The 23,026-nt window shown below is 42.3% G+C and overlaps 1 protein-coding gene across 2 annotated transcripts in view; it reads left to right on the top strand.

Annotated features, from left to right (window-relative positions):
• The window catches only part of LOC128429777 (mitogen-activated protein kinase kinase kinase 11), a 44,723-nt gene extending 26,370 nt beyond the window's left edge, over positions 1–18,353 (top strand). Inside the window, exons 6-11 of one of the 2 annotated variants that reach the window (XR_008333903.1) lie at positions 1,984–2,100; positions 5,993–6,164; positions 6,265–6,371; positions 6,568–7,179; positions 9,214–9,937; positions 10,401–18,353. Coding sequence is in view for 1 of the 2 variants with exons in the window: in XM_053415563.1 (XP_053271538.1) it covers positions 1,984–2,100; positions 5,993–6,164; positions 6,265–6,371; positions 6,568–7,179; positions 9,214–9,815 (1,610 nt within the window). In the remaining variant the exon portion in view is untranslated. Of the gene's footprint in view, positions 1–1,983; positions 2,101–5,992; positions 6,165–6,264; positions 6,372–6,567; positions 7,180–9,213 lie in introns of both variants that reach the window. The other variant, XM_053415563.1, reaches the window with a different exon arrangement.
• Positions 18,354–23,026: the final 4,673 nt, after the last annotated feature.

Below are 23,026 nucleotides of genomic sequence, written 5' to 3'. Positions count from 1 at the left end.
GATTATTATTATTTTACTTCATCCTGTTTTAGTCTCGCTCTTTGCCCCCTTTGGAGTAACTTCTAGTTTATCACATATTCTCAAAAAGTTGAAATGTATGAGAACGTGACCAGTTTGTTTATTTTTCAGGAATTAAGATTTAAATGTTTTTTATTTCATCACACACACGGAGAGTATTTGTCGTGAAGTGCAGGGTGGTATGCTCTCAAGGCTGTGCTAAAAGGCTAGAGTAAAAACATCAGAGCCAGGAAAAGAAATGGAAAGAATGAAGATTCAAGGATAAAAGACATTGAGGCTTTTCTGTAGCATTGCAAATTTTGGCTCAGTCATGGTTATATAGCGGGTAAATATGAATAGAAACAAATCATTTTTGCGAGAAATAGAGCGAAAGCAACATTGGTGTGTGGCTGTGGCACATTTGAAATAAAAGTAAAATTATATGAAGTCCAACTGTAAAATTGTAGCTCATGTTTTGGCTGGAGTCATCTCAGTTAACTGGAACCATAGACTCTATATTAAGATGGACAACTTATCTAAATTTCCTCACAATATCAAGAAATAAAGACAAAATATAGTAGAGAGCAGCGCTGTTATCTCGCACTGTTGACTTCATTTGGAGACAGAGTCTAGGCTGTAGCCATCAGGGGATTGAGCCGTGGTATTGGGTCCTGATGATAAACGCACTGGACCAATCACGAGTCAGTCTCAGCTGTCAATCATGACATTTCGCCCAGTTTTTATAGAAAAAACAAACAATGGACCTACATCAGCGTGATAAGAACTAACAAACATGACAGAAATTATCTTTGTTGGAAATAATTTGATGTGTGTATTGATTTGGGCCATGTCCCATACACTAACATGGAGGAGGAGGAATTTATGACCTATACTTCTATACAGCCACCAGGGGGGCCATCCTTTGGCTTCACTTTTGGGGATCTGTCATGTACATGTCTTTACATACATTCTAGGACTTAAACAAAATACAGTTCTTAAGATGATCTTACTTTGCTAGCTAGCTATCAAAACCGTCAAGAGTTCAACAAGCAAATGCTAACCAATCGCAGGAGCTGCTATAAGGCCTGATGTGTGTGTTTCTTTGTGTACAGTCTGTGCAGTTGAATAATGAAGTTGTGACGGCAAATCACACAATTAACTCAGCACCTCAAATTAATAGCAATATCTCATTCTGTCCTCACTATAGACCATTGCACTTGATAATGTCGGTAAATATGCAATTTAAGAACATGATTTAGTGCTTCGGGGGAATTGATGTTTCACGTGCAAATTAATTTGAGAAAATAATTTATTTAATAATTTCCCTCCTGGCTGCGTTGGTCACTGTTAGTAAAGTCTAAGTCTGTTCCCTTTGAATTGACTGATATCTTTGCCTAAATTAACGTTTAGTGCCCTTAAATTGAACTAAGCCTTAATAAGCACTTAAGCTAGGCAGCTTGTTATAAGCAGTAGTATTTGTGGCAGTAGCATTCTTTTACCCCTTGGCTAGCAGTTACCTGCCATTCGATCCCTTAACAGAAATTAGCCATGCAATGTAAGGTTTTGAGATGAGACATGTATTGCTCTGAATCTACCGGAGAACTCTGAAACTGTCGTGACAGCCAGTTAAGGCTTTTTGGGAAAAATAAGGAACCTAAACACAAGTGTTGCAACCTTCAAAACAGCTGACAGCTCTTTGGCGTGTATGAATGTGAAGTCGAGCGAGGAAACCCAGAGTTGTGTGTAAATGGAATGGTAAAATGGATGGCCTTTAAATAGCTCTTCTCTTGACAACGGCCGCTCAAAGTGCTTTTACACTAGAAGGCACATTCCCACACACATTCATACAGCACCTCTCAAAACTCGTATATCGATGATACAGCTCAGGCAATTTGGGGTTCAGTGTCCAGCCCAAGGTCATGTCGACATTCAGACTGGAATGGATATATATCTATATAAATGTGTGTGTGTTTGTTTTTGTTGCAGACTTCATCCATAAGATTACAGTGCAAGCATCCCCCGGCCTGGAGAAGAGGCGGAACTCTCCTGATCTGGGTTCAGGCTCCTCGCCCTCCTTCGGCCCACGTTTCCGTGCGATCCAACGTGAGTGCAGGCATTTGTTGTCCTGGATGCGCACACGTGTGTGTGTGTGTGTGTGTGTGTGTGAGCCTCCAGAGACATTTTGGAAAAAACAATGAATGTCTTATCTCTGGCCTTGTTGCATGCACACACAGACTCTGTTGCAACATTACATCTCAGTTTTCAAATACTCTTTCATGTGCTCTCAACCACCCACTCGAATTCTTTGTCTTCCCCTGTTTCCCAGTGGGTCCCCTCTTGTTCTCTCTACCCTTCCCTGGCTTAATGCTTTCTCTCTCTCTCACACACACACCCTTTTCCCTTTTCAATAGTCTGTTCCAGTCCAAATATTATCTGACTTCCTCTCAGCAGCTTTCTTTCCCACTGCAGCCTGACTCCGACTGCAGTTAGCCCATCGCTGCAGTGGGGGGAGCCATGGAGCTGTATTCTCCATGCAGAAACGCTCCCCGGTTTTTATATGCATGTAGTGGCTACAGTGCGGTTGACTGAATTAAAAATAAGCTGGGAGGAATTCACTGCTGCAGGAGAAGGGGTTGAGAAGGGTTGCAGCAGTGGCAGAGATTTACAATGCTCCTCCGCTTGTCAGGCTCGCAGACACACGCCCCGAGATCGAGCCTCCTTCTGGGGGAAACTGGAGGCGGTAGGTCACGGGCCGTCTTAACAAAACCCAAAAGGAAATTTGTGGTGCAGCAACAGGCAGTGAAAGGGATTTTTTTTCTAAACAATTACCACCGGGGGTTGGCATAAAGGCACAAACAGCAGTGAAACATTTATCTGTAAAAGTGGTTAGTAAATCCAAAACATCTGTCGGCTTCATTTATTCATTAAATAGAGGGCTGGTTTTCTTTACTTCCTAATGACTCCCCTTAATGGCAATCACTAAGCCAAGAGTGTGCCAGTCATTAAATTGTGTTTAGTGGATATTTATGCTTGCCCTCTGAGTAGAAAGCAGTGATTTATTGCTGCGGCTTTCCAAACATATTTGTCTAGAGAACTGCCAAAATGATTTGCTTTAGTGCACAGAGCTCCATTCAACAAGGTTTTTGTTCAGTGAATACAAGTTAGTGAAGGGGCTGGCACAGGAAAAACCTACAGAGCGATCGTCTTTGAGGGCAAGTCTCCCATTCTGCCCGATTCTACTGAATTCAATAACAAGGGAATTAAATCATCCCACATTTTTTCAGGGACATATTTTAATTTGGGAGTACAAGAGTTAGCATCTGTTATCTAATGGTTACAGCTGCCCTCATATATTTTTGCAATGGTAGCAGGGTTAGTTTTAGCTACTGTCTCACTGGTGCTCATTCCACCTCCAGTACCTGAGGTATAAAGGCTGCTACATGTACTGTGCATGTACATCCTCTGCTGTATATGCTACCCATATTATTATTATCATTATTACTCCAATTTAGCTAGTGCTGTGGCTCTAATGAAGGCATTGTCAGTTGGTCGACCCCGTGCTTTTGTCCTGAATTGAATATCTCAACAGCTCTTGCATTGATTGAGATCAAACTGAGTTCAAGCTCTCATTTGTCATGTGCAAGTTAACACAGGGTCTAAATGATAAATGGTCTTTATGTATATAGGGCTTTTCAAGTCTTGATTACTAAAAGCACTTAAAAGCACAATTCTTTGCCATCCTTTATAAAAGCGTCCTGTTGACTTGAGTGGTTCCCTGAATTTTTCTTAAGCGCCACCCCAAATATTTTCATTCATTTAGATAAATATCCAGATATTTACCTGATGGGAACATAATTTGGATATTCAAAGGATGACATAGATATAGATGATTAGTTAACATTCACCCCACGCATCGGTTTGTGACGAAATACCCTCAAACCAAAGCAGCTTTCAGACATGCACTGAATTTCAGCGATCCTCTGGACTTTCTTAAAACAAATAGAAGACACAGACGAAATTGTCGAGAGAGGTTTGGGTGATAAGGGCTGACGCCTGTGTCGATGTGATTTAAACAACAACACGTGTTCTCTGCAGCAGAATTAATACATTACATTCTTCCTCTGCCTGCTGCCCCTGCCTTCACCTGAACACATTTCTGTGTTGTTGTGGAGGCGTCTGAGCAGAGAACCTCTTGCTGCATTGTGTAAAATGTGAAAGGCAAACTCTGCAGAAAGTCTCAACCCAATTCTCCGGACATATCGAAGAGTGGAGAGCCCATACCTCCTCCAAGGCTGGTTGGCCACTTTATTATCAGCATAAACATGTATTGCATTAGATATATATATATATACATATATGTACACAGACATTTTCTACAAACTGCTCATATTTTTTCAAAATATCCATTCTCTGATAGTTGAAATAAATACTTGCTACCATAGTGTAGTTGAACAAAAACAACACCCCCTAAAAACACTTACTTTTAATCACAGAATCCAGATCATTATCCAGAGCAGCACAACTTTTCACTTGTACATTGACAATAGCACTCTACAGATATTTTCTTAATAATCTCTGCACTGATACTTTAGAAAGTAAGTGGGGGAAAAAAAGTTGTGGATCTCCTTCCAGATCCCTATCTGCGCCACAATTTAATGAGTTCCTCCGTGGGTCATGCCTCAGCCCTCCACAAAATATCATGGAAACCAGTTGAGAAGTTTTTTTTATAATCCTGTCAAACTCACTAACAAGCATGCATGCCAAAACTAAGATGGTGAACAAAGTTAACATTACACCGGATCAACATCTGCAGTTTGCACAGATGTTTGTTTGATATGTAGCAGCAAATGAATATCACCTTTGTTAATAATGTATAACAGAAGTAGAAATGCAATACAGGGCTTATGATGAGTAGATGAGCTAATGGGGAAATATTCACAAACATTACAACCATGTAAAAATAAAGATGATGACAAATTGCAAAAGAGAAGGGAGTGTTTACAGAGGAAATGCTGGGGATTTTTCTATTTTCAAGCCCCAGTTTGATATTGGAGAAATTGCAACCCTGACACCCTCAACTGACTTTCTGTGGATGCTTTGAAAAACATTGTGTCAGAGAGAGATGGGAGGCAAAGTGCACGAGCCACGCCGCGATTGTAGTACAGGCCAATTGAAACAGAACGACTTGTCCGTTCAGAGAGCTTAGCTGCAATTTCTGAAGCCGCGATGGAATTGACTGGAGCGAGCGAGGGAATCACTGGGAATAAGCGTCGCTAGAATTCTGAGAAATAAAAACAATAGATTTAAAGTTTTTTACAGTTCTCTTTTCCACTTTAGTCCCTTCCTTTGTCAGACCTGTCAGCCTGTGTGTCGAGAAGGTTCCATTTGGATTTGTCGGGGGTGTGAGGGTAAAAAAGTGTGAGTGCAAGGTGTTGTGGCAGGATGCCCAGTCTGTGCATGACTGACTGTTCACATGGGGAGGTAAAGAGTGTGAACGCTATTTGAAATTCACAGCTTTTATTTGCACACTGTACTTCCTGTCATCTTCTCTTAAGTCCCTTTTCAATTGGTCCAGAAACCCACTAACATCTGACTTTTGTATGCAATGGATTCAATCAGCATCCCTCCTTTCTTTTAGCCAGTTTAAAAACCTGCTCATACAGTACCTGCTTATTTTGGAGTAAGAGATGCTCCTCCCTTCCTTCCACCTCCTGCTCTGTAAACCATTCTGACATTGCCCAATAGACTGAATCCCCTATAATGACGTCATCGTCATACAATTTAGAAGAGATCGGGACTTGTTGAAGTTTCATGAAATGTAGCCATGGGGTCAGTTAAATGTCACCGTGTCGGAGACGAGTGTGGGCCTGCCTTAATTGTTGTTGTTGTGAAAGATGCCTTTTAAAAATGCCTCACTCACCTCATTAGAATACAGCCGGGTGGCATGCATACTGATAATGTGCCCGCTTACATTTTTCTCCCTTTTTCTTTGCAGTCAGTCCCAGTGACAACAGCAGGTCGTTCGGGCTGAGCCCAGTCTGGCCTCTCGAGGCGTCCTCTCTCAAACAATCCAATGGAGACCTGAGGCTGTGCCCCCACTGGAGGCCCCAGAGCCCGAAAAGTCCCAAAAGCCCCAAGGTGCTGCGCCTCAGTCCACAGGAAAGCAGGTACAGCATTTTCTTTAACATGTGAACATTTAGGGTCTACAAGGACTCAACTTAGTTCAGCACCACGCTTCAGTGTTTCTTACATTTTTGTCGCTTTCAGTCTTTCGATGAGAGCCAAGCTCCTGGGGTCAGACAGCAATGAGAACGGAGAGACCAAGGAAGACTTTGAGGAGTACAGACCCTCCACCCCTCCCACTGCACAGAACGGTAACCGGCGCCCTCCATCACCTGCCTAAACGCCAGTTGCATCTTCCATTAGCTGGTGTTATAATTCACACTGGCATGGGTGTGAATTATAAATAGACGCTAAATGATTAATAAATGCACTGAGTGTTCTTTTTCTGTCTCTTTCTCCTTCTCTGTCTTTCTAAAATGTAAAAAAATCATTTTTCTCTCTCTGCAGGCTCCTCAGTGAAGAACAGCCTGCGGCTTCCTCTACCTCAGGGAGACTCGGGCAGCGAGGAAGGTGGCTCCTCCCCAGCTGGCTCCCCCAGGCCTGAGAGGGGTTCCCACAGTGGCCTGATTAAGGGCACGCACCAGGCCCTGCTCGGGGGTGCCTCCCTCCTGGCCTCAGTAGGATTGGGTCGCTGCCTTGATATGCCACCAAGGGTGCCCCCTCGGACTAACCCCCCATCCCTAGATGAACGCACCACCTATGAACTGGAGATCTCCTCCCCTAAGCCCCTCATTTCAGACCCCCCAGTAGTGGACGATCTCATCTCATTGTCCACCTCTGAGCCGCTCCCCAGACCGCTCCTGGATTTAGCGCTGCAGTACCAAGAACTCAAGCCCTTGCCCCTGACTCCACCACCGCCAAACCGGCGCGAGAGGAGTGGCCACCGGACGCCGCACAGTCCGCAGAGCCCCAGGACCCCCCTGCCGCACGACAAGAGCAGCCCAGCGGAATGGACCCTGAGTTCCAATTCTTCCAACGGGGAGACCAGCTGTGAGGCCTGGGAGCACAGAGCTGACAGGAGGAGGAGGTCCAGCCAAGGCCTGCACACCTCCCAGCTAGGTCAGTTTTTCAACTTATGGGGTATTCCACAAATTTTAGAGGAAACGATCCTTACACTATGTGAAGTGTAAGAAATCCTCTGACTCATGCCCGGGGCTAGAAGTCATTTGAAGTTTATTTTGACCATTTTTCTCTTGCCTCCCAACCTTATGAAAGTACATCTCCTCTCCTGATTAGGACTTTGGTGTCTTTTTAACTTAGTTTCATTATTAACCACATTTCTTCAGGACGCCCCAAATACTAAAACTGGATCCAACTTACACCTTGAACAATAATTTGCATATCTCCAGTAACAGCTGGCCCCACTGCTCATACTTGCTCAGCAAAGCTAGCATCAAATCTTCTGCCCCTGTTGTTTTCCCTGAGAGTCAGAGATTCTCTTTTATTGCAAAGTTGACGGCGAAACATGAGGCAGCACAGCTGAGGTCACAGAGCCTGAAAGTCCTGGATTCAGAGCTGCTGATCATCTGTTCATGAATTAACCGACACAAGTCGTTCTGGGCTCCCCCTTTGAGTCTTTGGCTGGAGCCCAGCTATGCATTATGGTAGCATTGAGTACAAATATGCTCATATCCAGACATGTAATGTGTCTTGTATGTTGTGTTAAATACATGCATGACACATGATAAAAGAGCACACGCCAGAGGGATTAGCATTCATTATCCCCTCAAAATTACATTTTGAAATAGGCAATTTTCCATTCTCGTGGGGCATATTTACACTTGTGTTTTAATTCTTGTACAGTGGCGCGCTCCTAGACATTATCTGCATACCAGCTGCTTTCATTTACAGTGCATTGACATGTTTTTCCACAAGACTAATATGCGTATCTTAGAAGCACTGACACAGTTTAGAGCTGTAAGGACGGAGGCGTGGGTATTGGTTGTTTTAAGAGCGAGTGGGCTTTGCGAGGGGCTTTGCGAGTGCCCCCTGGGAACATTTCACACTCCGTATCTGGTCCGCTTGACTCACAAAGCCCCGGATTCTCCACAGAGCCGTTCTCCCAGCGCTGCCCCCAGGTTGCGAGCAGACATCTCTCGCCTGCTCCGCCGCCAAACAACCGTGATCTCACAAACCGCATGCGCTCATTACATGGGGCGCACAGAGGCGAAAAGCCACACTTAATTAACCAGGGAATGTTTTAGCTAAGCGTCTTATTACGTTTATTGAGCGCAATGACTCAGATGCATTGACAGACTGCCACAAGGTTACTGGCTGTGAATGTAAGCTTGAAAGAGGAGAGAGATGCATTTTGAGGATACCGCAACTGGTTTGCTCATGTGACTCCCGATTCCCCTGTCATGTCAGCTTTATCTTTTGCATGCACGGAGAGATACTGTTCACGTAAGTAATGCCATTTGGCAGACCCATCACATTTGGACATAGCGAATGTTCATCCAAGGTGATTTATTCTGAGTTTAATGTTCTTGTCGGTGCTAATTTACACTTGCTGCTTGCTGCTTGCAGCTCCGTCATGTAGTTACACGGCACTATGTTGTTCTCAATGTAGACTAATTACATCAACATTCTGGGCTGGTGCTTGTTCCATTTCTTTTTTCAACAGTAGTCTTCCACTTTCATGTTTCTGTCTGGATCAATGTCAGCATGTTTTTACAGTGTGTGTTTTCTAGAATTATGCACGAACAAGTACTGCATTCAGACGGGGAAGGAATGCATCAAAGAGCAGTGGAGCAGCAGCTTGAAAGCACGTTCCAGATTAACAATTAAAAACTCCTCCAGCAAGTCCATGAAGGACGGGATGATGAAGATGTTTAATATGTTGAATGTTTAAACCTTTTTTTATATATATATATATATATTAGTCTTTGTCATTTTACTCATCTTACAGAGTCTGTTGTCGACAAGACAGTTGTCTAGAATCTTTATATAATTATTCAGGATATCTTTGCCTCAGCTGCTTAGTTTTTGACTTTGTATTTGAATTCTGTCATTCCTAAGTCCCTCAGCCATTAGGAGTTTTAATTCTAAAAGGCTGCAGAGCACGTTTGATGTTTTTCTTTCTGTTCTTTCCAGTTTTGGACCTGCCCTTCTGCCAAGACACACAGGACTCCGAGGATAAACCTTCTGTGCCCTATTCTCTCCACCCCAACCCTGCCCTCTGGAGCCCCAAAACCCGCCGCCTGGAGGTCAGCGTCATCCCCCGGCCCCGCCCGTCACCCATCCGGCCCCGCATCGACCCCTGGAGCTTCATCTCGACTGGCGGCGGGAACTCAACTGTGGGCCGCAGTCCTATCCGCTCGGACAGCAACCCCCTGGGCTATCAGCCTTCCCCTACAAACCCGTTCACCAACTGTGACCCGTTCCCAACACCGGACTGTGATCCATTTGCCCTCAAAGCTGACCCCTTGGGCGACTCGGACACAGCTTCAACATTTGACCCCTTCTCAACTCCCTTTCACACATCCCGCTCCGCCCCGTGCTCCACCAACTGCTCGCCCACGTTGCCCTCATTCCGCATAGTCCCCCTCAACCCGGCCGACTCGCCCCTGATTGACCTGGGCTGGGCGGCCTGCAGCAAGCCCCTGGATGGCACCAAAGAGAGGGCTCACCCCCGCCGGACAATGGGGCTCAAGCCCTTCAAGTCCCCTACTCAGCTCAGAGATGACCGGTTCTAAACAAGGCCTAGTCTGTTGGCTTTTGACCACGTCTCCCTTCTGAGTGTTAAAAAGTGCAGTTTTATCACAGGAACACAGACCAGGACTGATTCCACTACTTTGTCCTACATCTTAAAGGAAAGGTAAACCAATAGCTGGTGCCCATTTCATTCTCCCTCTCTATCTCTGTTTCTCTATCCCTTTGAAGGAGCAGACCACAGATCACTAGTTCCATCTTCCGATCCTATCAAGACTGCTCATATCACCTGCTTTCATCACCCCCTACCTTTGAAGCATTGTGACAATGCAGAGGTGGATAAGGCGACTTGCACGGCTTCATCTGTCTCTACCTCTCTGCAGACTGAAAGCATTCAGGACAATGAAAAATTGGAGTGCCTTATTTCATGAAGTGTTTTTAATATATATCTTTTCAAGGTTCCTTGAATGGATAATCGGGTGCGTAGGGAAGATGCTTTGAATTTGGTTTAAATTTGCAAATCAGCTTAGCGTTGCTATGGAAGAAAATGCCGTCTCCATGTGTGTGCGCATGTATGTCTAGACTCATTGTTCAAGGAAAGCTTACTGTTGTTGTTTTTCTTTAAACAGTCTGCCCTGTTGCATTATGGGAGAAAGCATGGGAGTGGATATTCTAGGCTGCTCATGCAATCCAAGACAAAACCATGACTCAGGCATTCCACTTGGAAGCAGATAACATTCCAGTCACATTCCACGGGAAATGCCAGGGATTGGATAGATTCATTGGGCTGGCAGGCGACAGAGCCCAGGAAACAAGACAGGGGAGCCCTCTGCGTTCCCTCCTTTTGCCAAAGAATGCCACTGTGACAGTGTAAGAGCTGGGACAAAGAGTGTCTGCAAATAAGTTGTTTCTGCCTCCGCAGAGTGCCAGACGGGTGGGTTCGCCACACTGGATGATACAGAGAGACAATAGTATTTAAACCTAACTTTGATATACTTTTCTGTGGTTGCTTGACTTGTATGACACTATCCTGACTGTCTTATCACCACCCGCCTGATGCTTTAGGAAGGTTCAATCAAAAATGACTATTAGAAGATACTACAGTACATCAGTATGAACGCTTCCTTCAGTCATCTCCACAGTGGCCTCACAAAGCCAGCCCACAATGTCACAGTGCACCACTAACTTGGTCGTCATTGGTCCTTTCATCCAGTTCTTGAATTAGAAGAACTACATCATAAATGTTACATTTCTTTCTCGTGGATCCATCAAAATTCGTATTGAAGAAAGTAGGAGCTGGAAGATTTGAAATTCATGTTTTTTTTTTTACCTCTGTAAATTGGATTTCATTACAGTCACTGCAGCCAAGAATAGAAATATATACAGACCACGACAAAAACAATAAAAAGAAATAAAAAATATAGATCAGAGAATAAAATGAAAGGTTTTATAGGAGAGATCTGAAACCTGATTCCAAAAGATTTGTTTGACATTGCTGACACCAGTCTCTTATCTGTCTATTCAATGTATTCAACATCAACTGCAACTTGCTACCCCTGGACAGAGCCATGCTAGCTGCTTCCCCCTGTTTTTAGTCTTCATGCTAAGCTACGCTAAGATAATCATCTCCTGATGTGAGCAACATATTCAGCTTACGCACATGAGCGAGGTGTTATTACCATTTAACTCTGTGCAACAAAAAGAGAAATTTCTGACAATGTCGAACAAGTCCTTTGGTAACATGCGTCAAACATCAGATGTTTTAGGAATGTTGTGAGTTGTAGGCTGGCTTTGCACAACTTGAGCTTTGGCGTTACTGAACTCTACTCACAGTTCTAGGTTCAGAAAAGAAATCTATCCTCAACCATTATGGCAGTAATGAAAACATCTGGTAGGAACCTCTAGATTACTGTGATATGTTCTCAGAACAGATGCAGCAGAGACGTTTGAGCATTTTAATACAGGGAAGAATTTGTAACAGATAACAGATACACTGACACAATATATTTTTTTTTAGCATCAGTAGCCTCAACAGAGGAGACTGCACCTGAGCAACCAGGGACAAACAGCCTCATTCCACTCTTGGCTCACAATCATTACTGTCAGCGGTTGTTCTACACACCTAATGTAACATGTTCAGACAGTTTCCTCAAAAGGCATCCTGGGAAATGCATGAGGTGTGGCAGGTCACAACATCTCAGACTCGTGATGCATAACCGGAGTGAGCCGGGTTCCCAAGCGTCTAGTCCGTTAACCTAATTGGCGTAGGTCAGGCATGTGAGCAACTGGAAAGAGACCCACTTACAAAAGACCCAAACTCGTCATGTAACCCATGTTTTCACTGGAGTATTACAGGGTAGAAATACTGATTGGGTTCATCACTGACACCGTGTCATGGGAAGACAATAACCGCTTTGTTCCGATGAAGAGCGAAAGACCTTGTCTCCGAAGGGGGGGAAGCTTTGAGATTAGCCTAATAATCCTGCTGACGAATGGAGGAGGTTGATAGCGATAATTAGCCTCTTGATAAGAGCAGGGAGAATTAACAATGCGTTCGGATATCTTCTTAATTAATTTCCCCCAACGTTACGTAAATGCCACGCATCCTCCTCACAAGGTATTGTAGCCGCTTGCTGCATCGGCTTCCATCTCGGTGGAAGCCGCACACTTTTAATGCATAAAGTTTGTGCGAGTGTCTGTGGACGCTCACCTTTTCCTGTGCCCTTCCCCCTCAGGTGATGTGGTAGATAGCTGTGCTCCTTTTTTCATTTTACTTCATTTTACTTCCTTTCCTTTGCTTGCTTGCTCTCTGGGAGCTTTTTCTGGAGGGCATACTGCAGAGAGTCCATTTCCGTAACAGCCAGGTTTCTGTCCGTGGAAAAAAACCAGAAAGAAATGGCACTCATTCAAGGACAATCCATTTACTGGGGAGCGCTGGGAGGGAATCAGATTTGTTTTGGATGGAAAGGGGGGCTTTATTTTATATTTCTGTTGCATATTAACCTATCTGTTCCATCAACTACTGGACATCCAAAGTAGTACTCAATGGTAAGAGCAGGTAGATTGTACAGTGAAGAGGCCAGCCACTTCCAATGGTCAAAGTTCTGTATGGCTCCACTCGAGGGGGTGAAAGGCCCGCTGTTGTTGAGAGGGGTGAGATGTCATTCATTTGGGGAAAAAAATGGAAATAATGGTGCACACTCTTCTTGAAAGCATTTGTGGTGCTGTAATTGGTTGTACTAATTGAACACTGATGGAAGGAGGATAAAAGAATCCATTGGCATTAAAAATCCTTTTTAATGTCAAGGGTTACACAGTTAGTTTGAGAGAGCTCATACGCCGCCTACTTACCCACCTCCACACACACCTGGCACCTGCTCTGTAAAATGGACTGGAGGTGTTGGAGTGTCTGTTTCGGAAAGACAAAATAATTGTATAAATTCTTCTTATGACATAGGAAAGGATGTAATTTGAAGCTAAGAGTAGAATACAAAGTTTATAGGTTATTAATGTTGAGAACGTGGAAGAGATAGCAGCAGCTCCTCCATCCTAGTTGCTTCTCCTGGACGGATACAGCTGGTAGGAATCACCCACATCTCATATCGACCTCTGGTCCAGTCTCTCCTGCCATCAACAGAACATGAGCTGTGTGGATCTTCTTCAAAGTCGGGCAAACGCTGAAGGTTTGATTTAGCTGTTGTCTCCCTGAGCGCTTTTCCCTCCCTCAGCGCTTTTCCCTACCCGTCCTCTGCTCTCGTCCTCGCCGCCATTTTATAGTCGTGACAAGGGATGAGTTATTGACGCCTCTCTGTGTCAACACACAAAGTCACAAGAGCCATGCTCTGATAATCATTAGGGCTGTTATTGTCAACAGAGCTGTGTGAGTAAAAAAAAAAAGGCTACACAAAGGAAATTTGGGATGATTGAAATGTCTGGCTGATTATTTCTGTCACAAATACAGCGTGTGTGTCAAGTATCCACTTCAAACCGCCCCTCATGTCTGGTCTGGATGTTGAAAAAGCGTTACCTGCCGTTTTCTATCAAGGGCCCGCAGATTGAGTCTGGCTACATAAAATATTACTTGTAATAACAGCAGTCACCATGGATTTCACATTTAAGTTATTGCCTGTAGTCAGAGTTGGGGAAATTCTTTTATTTCTGGATATCGTTTCTCGGAAGTGTTTGATTTGAAGTGGTGAGAAACCTCACCTGCTGCCAAATGACCTCTTCATGCAAATATGGTGAAATGCTTAAGAATTTGAAATGCTTTTGGTAGGACGTGACCGGGACACGTGCATGACTGGAACGAGCAATTCTTAGTTTTGGCTGTCAGATTTATGAGCAATGACTGCCACCCATCTGCCGCAGCTGACAACCAGCACTCCCATAAGAAAGTCCTGATGGGTTGTTTGCGACGCTCTGCTCTCGGAGGCGTTGCCCCATCCGTCATTGGAAATCAGCGTCTCTACAACAAGCAGCCGGGGAGAATGGAAGAGAATTCTCTGCAGGGGGGAGCAATATCTGGCCACCAGCTCCACAGGGCGGCAGGGAGCAGACATGATTTGATGATCTTAATTCAAAGCTCAGACCATTGCCTCAATCAGCGAATGGCAAATTGCCAATACATTGCATGAATAAAAGCTAATGAGACGGCACAGTGGAGCAACCCAAGGCCGTGACCCTCATCACGCCAAGAGGCACCAACTAGTGGCAGTTGTGTTTCGGAGCCATTATCAAGAATGGGGGGGAAAATCATATCGCAAGCCACTTATTTTGTTGGCTTAGTAAAAGAGTTAGAGTGAAAAGTGTTGCCAATTGTCAACAGCAGATACGTTTACATAGATTCAACCATATACTTTATGTTTAATAGTAGCAGCATCCATTTGTAAAACCTGCTGTATACTATTTTTAGATAAAAATTCCAGTTAAAAAAAGATTTGTTGACACCACATTGAAGTGCTAATCTAGTTCCTGCTGGAGCTAATCACGTAAAGGTTTTACGCCCCGAATAACTTTTTTGCCCAACACTATTATTTGTTGATGTGTTCAGTAATATTTTGACTTGTCTGATAACCTGTTACTGCACTTTGCCAGTTTTGGTGCTCCATAGTCCTCCGTCTGTTTTTGGTAAATCAGGACATATGGTCAAAAAACATAGTTATGGCTTTCGATACTTTAACATATTCAACACAATGCAGATGCTGTGATTTAATTCTAGTTTATAAATGTATCGGTATGAACCAATCAGTGCGTTTGTCACAGTGACAACCTGGTGTCGGGTGATGCTGGCAGAAGTTAATACTTTTCTCTGATTACACTGAGCAGGGACATGAGCTACTGCTGCTGTATTGTTGCAGTTAACCGCCAACAGCAAAGCGAGCATCACAGTGCGGTGTAAACCCATCAGTTCTAACACGGAGAAGATCTTGTACTGAGAAGGACTGAATCTTGTTTCTGCACAGCCTTCTCTGTAAACATGCCAAGCCCCGGGGTAGATTTGTGAACCTTGAAAAAACGGAATCTCACAGAATCGTTTCCTTTCCTGCACTGAACCGTCACTGAACCATTCTGATTATTGAAAGTAACAGAGCATGACGTGCACGGAAACGTACCCGTTTTAGGTCTAGTTAAAGCAATTGTTCTCCGTGGCTACTGAGAAAAATTGTAGAACAACAAGAAGATTGGGAAAACTCCACTGAATACGCTCCACATATTAATGATTTTTTGTATTGATTAAGTCTCACCTTGTCGGCTCAGTGAAGAGTAAATAGTGAAACGTCTAACTAGATGCCCTGGCATTTCACCGGCTCTCACCCGATTGCACCTCCGCTTGCTATTGTTCAATTAAGTAGATGTTACAAATGTACCTGGTTATCAGGCCCATTTCAGCCGTCTCACAGGCAGCCGTCGGTGCCAGAGACTCATTATTGCTCTCTCTGGCTCGTATGAAACTAAAGCACCTGTCCGGGCCTTTGTTTGGCATTAACAGGCTGAGACCAAATGATCAAATATGACCTTTCTTTAGCTGTACAGGAATTGCATATCCCAATAGGGACGTGGACAAAAGCCATGTCTGGAACAGGCCCCCGCAAAGTGCGAAAGCTAATGCCCGGTCTTTCAAAGAGTGAATATTATTTCTAATTTGCTTCTGTCTGTGCATCCAAGGTCACCATCTGCTGTCCTCTTTTTCTGTATCAACGAAAACTAAACGAATCGGAGCCATGAAAGGATGACCAATTTGTCTCCAAGACCACAGTGACAGGCTCTTGGCGCTCTGTTTAGAAAATAAACATGGATTTTAGCTTTGAGATTAAGTCCGAGGCCCACACACTCAACCCCCCTTCTCTCAACAGCACGCAGCAGCCCCATGGTCGAGATTATTGTTCTGCGAAGCTACTGACACTCAATTACTTCATGATCTTTCTGCAGAGAACCTGTTCACTCTCGAAATGTCTGCTCCTAGTGCTGAATGAGTGCGCTGAGTAAACAACCCTTGAGCAGACTGATTTATATTTGCGTGTGCTTGACATTGTTCACAGATAAAAGCAAACGATTAGTTACTACTTTTGCCTTTTATCTTAATCATGTGGAATCGTTCTACAAATCAGGTGCAAAAGCTAGTTCTACAGCGCCTCTGGTTCAACACAACAGTAGGAACTAAAATGTGCCCTTCAACCTTGGGTATGTAATTCGAATTTAACATAAATTTAAAGCTAAGGTTGGTGATAGTGGAAAAGCTAGAGCTGGGTACACTTTGAAATAATGCAATGGATACATCTCCTCCCCTCCCATCGACCCTCTCGCCAAAGCTATGCCCCTGAAACACATCCTGAAAAATTGCTAGAAGCCGACTTGCCCATGACTCCTTCGCCAGCAGGGTTCGTGCAGGCAGGCTGATATTTTGGTCGGATGAAGTGATGTCTATCACATTCCTGGGAGAGACACTGGCTTTTTTCATTCTTTACAACACTGTCTGAGAAACATTTTACAAAGACCTTACATCTGTACATCAGTAGGCTGCCTTTCACTCACCTCCAATTATTTTTCCCGCCTTAAAATGCTAAGCAGTCAGCCCTCTTCAATGTTGTCCCATGATGTGCTTTATGAATACTTGATTAACTGGAAATATTTGTTTTCTGTTCTGAAATGCTGGTGTGATGAAACGTGGACAACTCTTATTGTTAAGTTGTTGGGGAAAGAATGCTGAACGTCCGAACTAAGCGGAAAAATACGTCATAGTTTGAGTAAATCAACAAAAACATCAGTAGTAACAAATGTCCAATGTCCACATTGGGTTTTTATGCCTTTGCCTATTTACACTTAATTCAATGCCTACGAAATGAATTGACTTAAGTGTCCGCGCTGGGTCTAATAAACACTCAGAGTCCTGAGATTACAGCCGACACTTAACCCGATTAATGTCTTTTAAGGCACAGATATAATTCAAGGTAAAGTATTTGACAGCAGCTCGAGGGTTTTTAACAGTAGGTGGTCTCTTTCAGGTGCTCATGCTGGGGCTTAACTAACTGAACTCTAAATGATCCATAATAGAAATTTTAAATGGTTTGGATGGTACAAATCCCCATGACTCACCGGTCACATCTCTTCCACTCACAGCATCACATTACTGTAAAAGGCTTTTCCTTCTGACAGCTTCCTACCAGCAAGCTGGGGGCATATACAAAATTTATAAATGGGGGGGAAAGTGGATATTTATAAATGGCTATCTTTTTACACACTGGATTTAGAAATATTTTTCTGTATAGATGGCTATGGACGCAGTCTACATTAGGATGATGGATGATTGCTTCATATGATCAAAAACATTTTTATAGGTTTTCACTGGAGTATTTAAGTTGCGTGTATGGGTGCTTCACATGAGGCTGATTAACTTTACATTCCAGTTCTCTGAATTCGACCAAATCTGTATCAAAAACGATTCCTCTACAAGCCAGAGTATTTTTGTGTAGCAGAAAAATTCAAGAGAATTGCCTGGTAGAGCTTGAAATCTGTTTTATTGTGTACATAATTGCAAAATCCCAAACCTAAATTATGGTCAAATGTCCCCTTGGGGCACCCATACTGAATTTTTATGTGCATAAAACTGCTTGAGGGAGATGAGGATTTTGTCACCACCTTCAAGTGGTGGACAAGGTCAACCTCTCCATCTTTGTATCTATTTGCTTTTAATTATAATTGTTCCAGATTCATTTCCATGTCTTTTTTGTGTGTGTGTGTGTTTTATTACAGCCTAGGCGATGTGATAACGCAATTGTTGCATTGCCCTGGCAGCCATTTTTACATCTCTCTCAGAACTGTCTCTGCTCTTTTTGAGTTGGAGTTTTGGTGGTCATCAGGCTTTGAAAAATTCGTTATTGTTGCATTTTTGTGAAATCTCGCACTGGGCTGGGCCTAATCAACTGTTTTTATTGTTGTGTGTCAAGAGGATTATTTCTGTATACAGTATGTGAAAATGTTTTTATTTCTCTTGACTATTATAATGGGTTTTAACCTGTGGAAAAAAAAAAAAACTAAGGAAAAAGCTCAAACAGAGATGAGACCAAATAAAATGTAACACTCCAGAGTTGTTTGTGACTTTATTCATATTGAAGCGAGAAAGGTGCAGCTGAATTTGTATCAAACAAAAATGCTTTTAGTCAGTTGTTCCTTTGGACAATTAATTGTGATCAAAGGGAATCGTCTATATTGGATATATATTCCAGTATTTGGTTTCCCGCGCACACAAACACTGGACATGGAGTCCCACAGGGTTTTGTACTGGGACTGAAACCCGCACCCTATATACAGTATATCCTGTCAGGCAATATTATCAGCTAGCACAGTTGACAGACACTCTGCTATACTATGCCAGACAAATCTAATCAGGTAGTCAAACTTCAGGAATGACTGAACGATTTTTACTACTGAATTTACAGAAAAGTAAAGATTTTAGTTAAACGCCACAATATTCCCTTATCGTGGAGTCCTTTCGAGTGGCATCACCTTGGCCACCTGTTCTACTGTAGGGAACCTTGGATATGTTTTTAACTGTCCTAGTCTCTATGGCTGTATTATGACAGCTATGAAAACATTGTGTCTCCGAAGGATTCTGACAAACTAGTCCATACATTTGTTTCGTTAAAAATCTCATGCGTCTGTTATCTGCATTGGTTCCCTGTTGAATCCAGAACAGAAGTCCAGCTCCTTCTCCCGACATACAAATCCTTAATGGTCAAGCTCCATCAGATCTCGAAGCAGTGAAATATCCCACTAGATAACTTCACTCTCAAAATACCGGTTTACTTGTTCTTCGAGTTTACAAGAGCAGAATGGGAGGCGGCGCTCTGTCTTTCCATAGACTGCTTGTGTTCTCTCTCTCTTTCTTTTTCTCTCCCTTTTGAAGGCTTTTCTTCTCTGTCCTCATTCTGAAGGTATCTCAAGGGATGCAGGGTCCCTATCTGACACTATTGCTCCACACTAATTACTGTCTTTTCTGCTGTAATTATTGTTATCACCATTAAACTATAACATAGATATACAACTCTTCCTGGTCACTCTCTTTTCTTTCTCTCTTCACCATTCCTCACCTATCAACCCAAACGGTCGGGGCAGGTCGCTGTCTAATATATAAATGCAATATTAATACTGTATGAACTTTGACATTGTGTTAATCTTTTCTGTCCTGAAGATAGTCTATTATCCAGAGAGCAGTCCCTGGTTTATCAATACAATCATATATATATATTTCATGGCACGTTCTGCTCCAGACAGAGTAAATCAGTCCTCATACTTAACAAAGAAAAACAATCTAGTGTTCTTAATTACATAATCTCATAACTGTATCTTTTTAATTCATGAGGTATTTGCCTGTGATTCTTTTGAGTTTATTTTATGATTACATCATCGCAATGTATCCTTTAACAAATGGCTTTACAGTCTATCCAATAATTGCTGCGATACTTCAAAGCTAAAATGTGAATCTTCTTGTGGCACTTGAGGGAAACCCGGGGAATCGCCAATTTCACGAGGGTTCACCTTGTGTGGAAAGTGATTATCTGTATGGACCTTCATGCAGTCCATCCGCAAGTCGCGGAGACTTTTCATTTTGGACTAAAGTGGAGGAGAAACCTATTGAATTGCTGAATACTCACTAAAGTGGCCAGGAAAATACGACCTTTCTGTAGTCACCTCAAGTGGACAGATGTGGTAATTTCCCTCCAGTTAGTTCAAACATTAAGCCTGAAATTGCATCGATCCTGCTACAGGAGGAGGAAATATTCTGTTATTACCATAGTTCAACATTTTCTCACATCATCTCCCATCCATAAAATGAGGACTAGTTCAGAGGAAGTAATGACTCTGTGTGTACGTTCTATTTCTGTCATGCAGACATAAGATGTTCAGTGGTGAGAACTGGTGCTTCACTGCTACGATAGAGGTTATGGCAGGGCAAGGGCAGTACTGGTGTGTGTGTGTGTCTGTCTGTCTGTGTCAGTGGTTGTGTTTGTATTCATTCATAAACAACAAGTTCATGAGAAGAAAGTGTGAGTGCATTCATGTGTCTGCATTTTGACCCAACGTGTAGACACATGAATGCACTCACAATCTTTATTTCAGTGCCATGTCAGACCCGATGTTCTGTCTCTTTCCCTGTGTGACCTGCCATCCTGAGTACAGATGAGATATAATGTGGTCGAATAGATAATGATGGCCTGTGTTTTTGACCCACATTAAACCCTTCAGCCCTCAGTCTGATCCGATTTTTCATGTGAATAACGATGAGGGCGAAGCTAAATTGTGGGGTAGGTTTTAAATGAATTAAATGACACTAGAATTAAACCACCACTAATTTTACAGGGGGCATTCCGAGGCACTTCAGGGATTTGTCAGAGCCTGAGCTACCGAGGCATCAGCCACTCACAGATGTGTGTTTCTATGTGTGTAGACTGGATGTATGTCTGATGTGATTCGTCTGCCTGATGATTTTGCGCCGGGATGTCAGAAATTGAAAAGAGCTGCTTGGAAATCGCAGCCGATCCAAGTGAACCCTTCAAAAATCGAATGTCTCCAGAGAGAGGCCATCGACTCAAAATGTGAATCTGTTTGAAGAATGAGAGGAACGTGATGAGGTTGGAGTGTGTGTGTGTGTGTGGGGGGGGGGGGATACCACGGTGAGAGAAGAATCGGTGACGTCAGTGAGGACGTGACCGTAAAACACCTGGCCCTCCTTTATCCCAGCGCAGGTCTCAACGGCTTGTGTTGCCATGGACACTGTGAATTGAAGTCTATAAAGCACAGTGATGTGGCTCTGCCGTGCCTTCACAGTGAGCACTAAGTGGGTTTTTTTGTTAGCTTTTTAGTTGGTCTATTTCATAAAATTATTGATATCATCTTTATTTAAAATATTTTGTTCTGTTTGAACAATAAATGAAGATGAATATTTAATTTCTTAAGGTTGCACCAACTTATTGAACATACTCATGTTGAGAGAGCAAGGAAGGAAGAATATATACACAGCCCTAAAGGAGAAAATGATAAAAAATATATATATGATGAATACAAACCCAAAGCATAACACCTATGTACAAGAATATATACACAGCCCTAAAGGAGAAAATGATAAAAAAATATATATGATGAATACAAACCAAAAGCACAACACTTATGTACAATCGCATTCATTCATTTTATGTCCTTTTGGGGGCAGGAGATTTATTTTTGGACATAACATAATTTCACCATGTTATGATGAACAATTGTTAAAACACATTAATATTGAGTTTGATGTACTGTTCAGGCCCTCTCCTGAATGTAGATCCATTATCCATATTACTTTTAGCTCTGGTTTGGTCTCCACCACCGCCTGAGGAAACATTCAGCTTTTTAGCAGCTAAATTATCTTTAGCTGGGTGGCATAGCTCATCTCCACTTCAGGAGAGTTTGAGAGCCTGTAGCGCAAAGCAGCTCCTTCAGTCTATTTGACATAGATATACGTCATTAAAAAGATAATAGTGTCCAAATGCACTCTCCATTGATCTTTATTGGTTCAAAAATCGTTTCTATTGTACATACAGTATACGCTGGACTATTAATTTAATTTTTAGTAATACTTATTTATATCTCTTTTTAAACTAAAATTCAACTGGACTAGATTTTTATAGTCCACCATTTATTCATGAATTCATTGATGTATATAAAAAATTTGTTTTTATTGACTGTTTTAGGTTGTTTCTGTTATTGCACTCTTGATTGGAACTATTTATTGATAGACAGATATTTTAATTGTTAATTAATTTACTAAAATAATAAATAATGTTTAACTTTGAAGAAATTACACTTTTTGTCCTCCATGCTTCAGAATTAGAACTAACTTCTCCCCTTCACAGCTCAATAGACCATGCTCAGCATCATTTATTTACACAGAGCTGAGCATCGGATGTTTTCCTTCTCAGCTCAGTTCAGTCGTCAAATCAAGCTCCCACAAGTCAGGTTCTTCTATTCCCCTGCAGAGAATGTCTTATTGACATTAATGAAGAGCGGGAATGAACTTCTCTCCGTCTCTCTCCATTTCTCTCTCTGCTCAGCTGCCTTTGCAGAGCAGCAAAATGAAAAAAAAAGGAACAAAACCTGATGCTTCCTCGAGATGTGATTACACTTGATTCTGATGCCGAAGCTGTGGAGGGGAGGATGTTCATTACTTTGTGAAAACAATTGTTTTGGGCATTTTTATCTGTCTCTGTCACGCAATTGTCAGCTTCCTCTTTATCTGTCATGGATTTAATTATAGACAAACAAGAAAGGAGAAGATACATTTTGCATTTGGTGTCCCTTGCATCAACCCGTCCATAGCAAGACAGAAACCTTTAATAATATCAGTGAAAATATATGTTTGAAATGTTTTTAAACTTGAAATAATTCATTACATCTGTAGTGACATGTCCAGATGGCAACTTAGTGCAGTAGTACTGAAGTTTATAAAAACAAAACAACTGCATCATAATTTGTTAAATATAAAGTGCAATATTTATTTTATATTACTCAGTCCTTGTATCATTCTCATTACTATTTTCTATTGTGTCTTTAGTTTAGTCTCATGTAATTTATCTTCATTTCTATTGTTATTTCAAATAGACCCTGGTTCTACATTAAGTCTTTATACACTATTTATTTTCACGTATATTAAACTTTATTTTTAGATTGTCTCTTACCATAAACTTTTCAATTTCACTTATATTTTTTAAACTTAATACTATTG

This window comes from Pleuronectes platessa, chromosome 23 (genome assembly GCF_947347685.1).
Source record: "Pleuronectes platessa chromosome 23, fPlePla1.1, whole genome shotgun sequence".
Lineage (NCBI taxonomy): Eukaryota > Metazoa > Chordata > Actinopteri > Pleuronectiformes > Pleuronectidae > Pleuronectes > Pleuronectes platessa.
The sequence above is the reverse complement of the archived record's forward strand: the minus strand, read 5'-3'. Positions and strand labels throughout refer to the sequence as shown.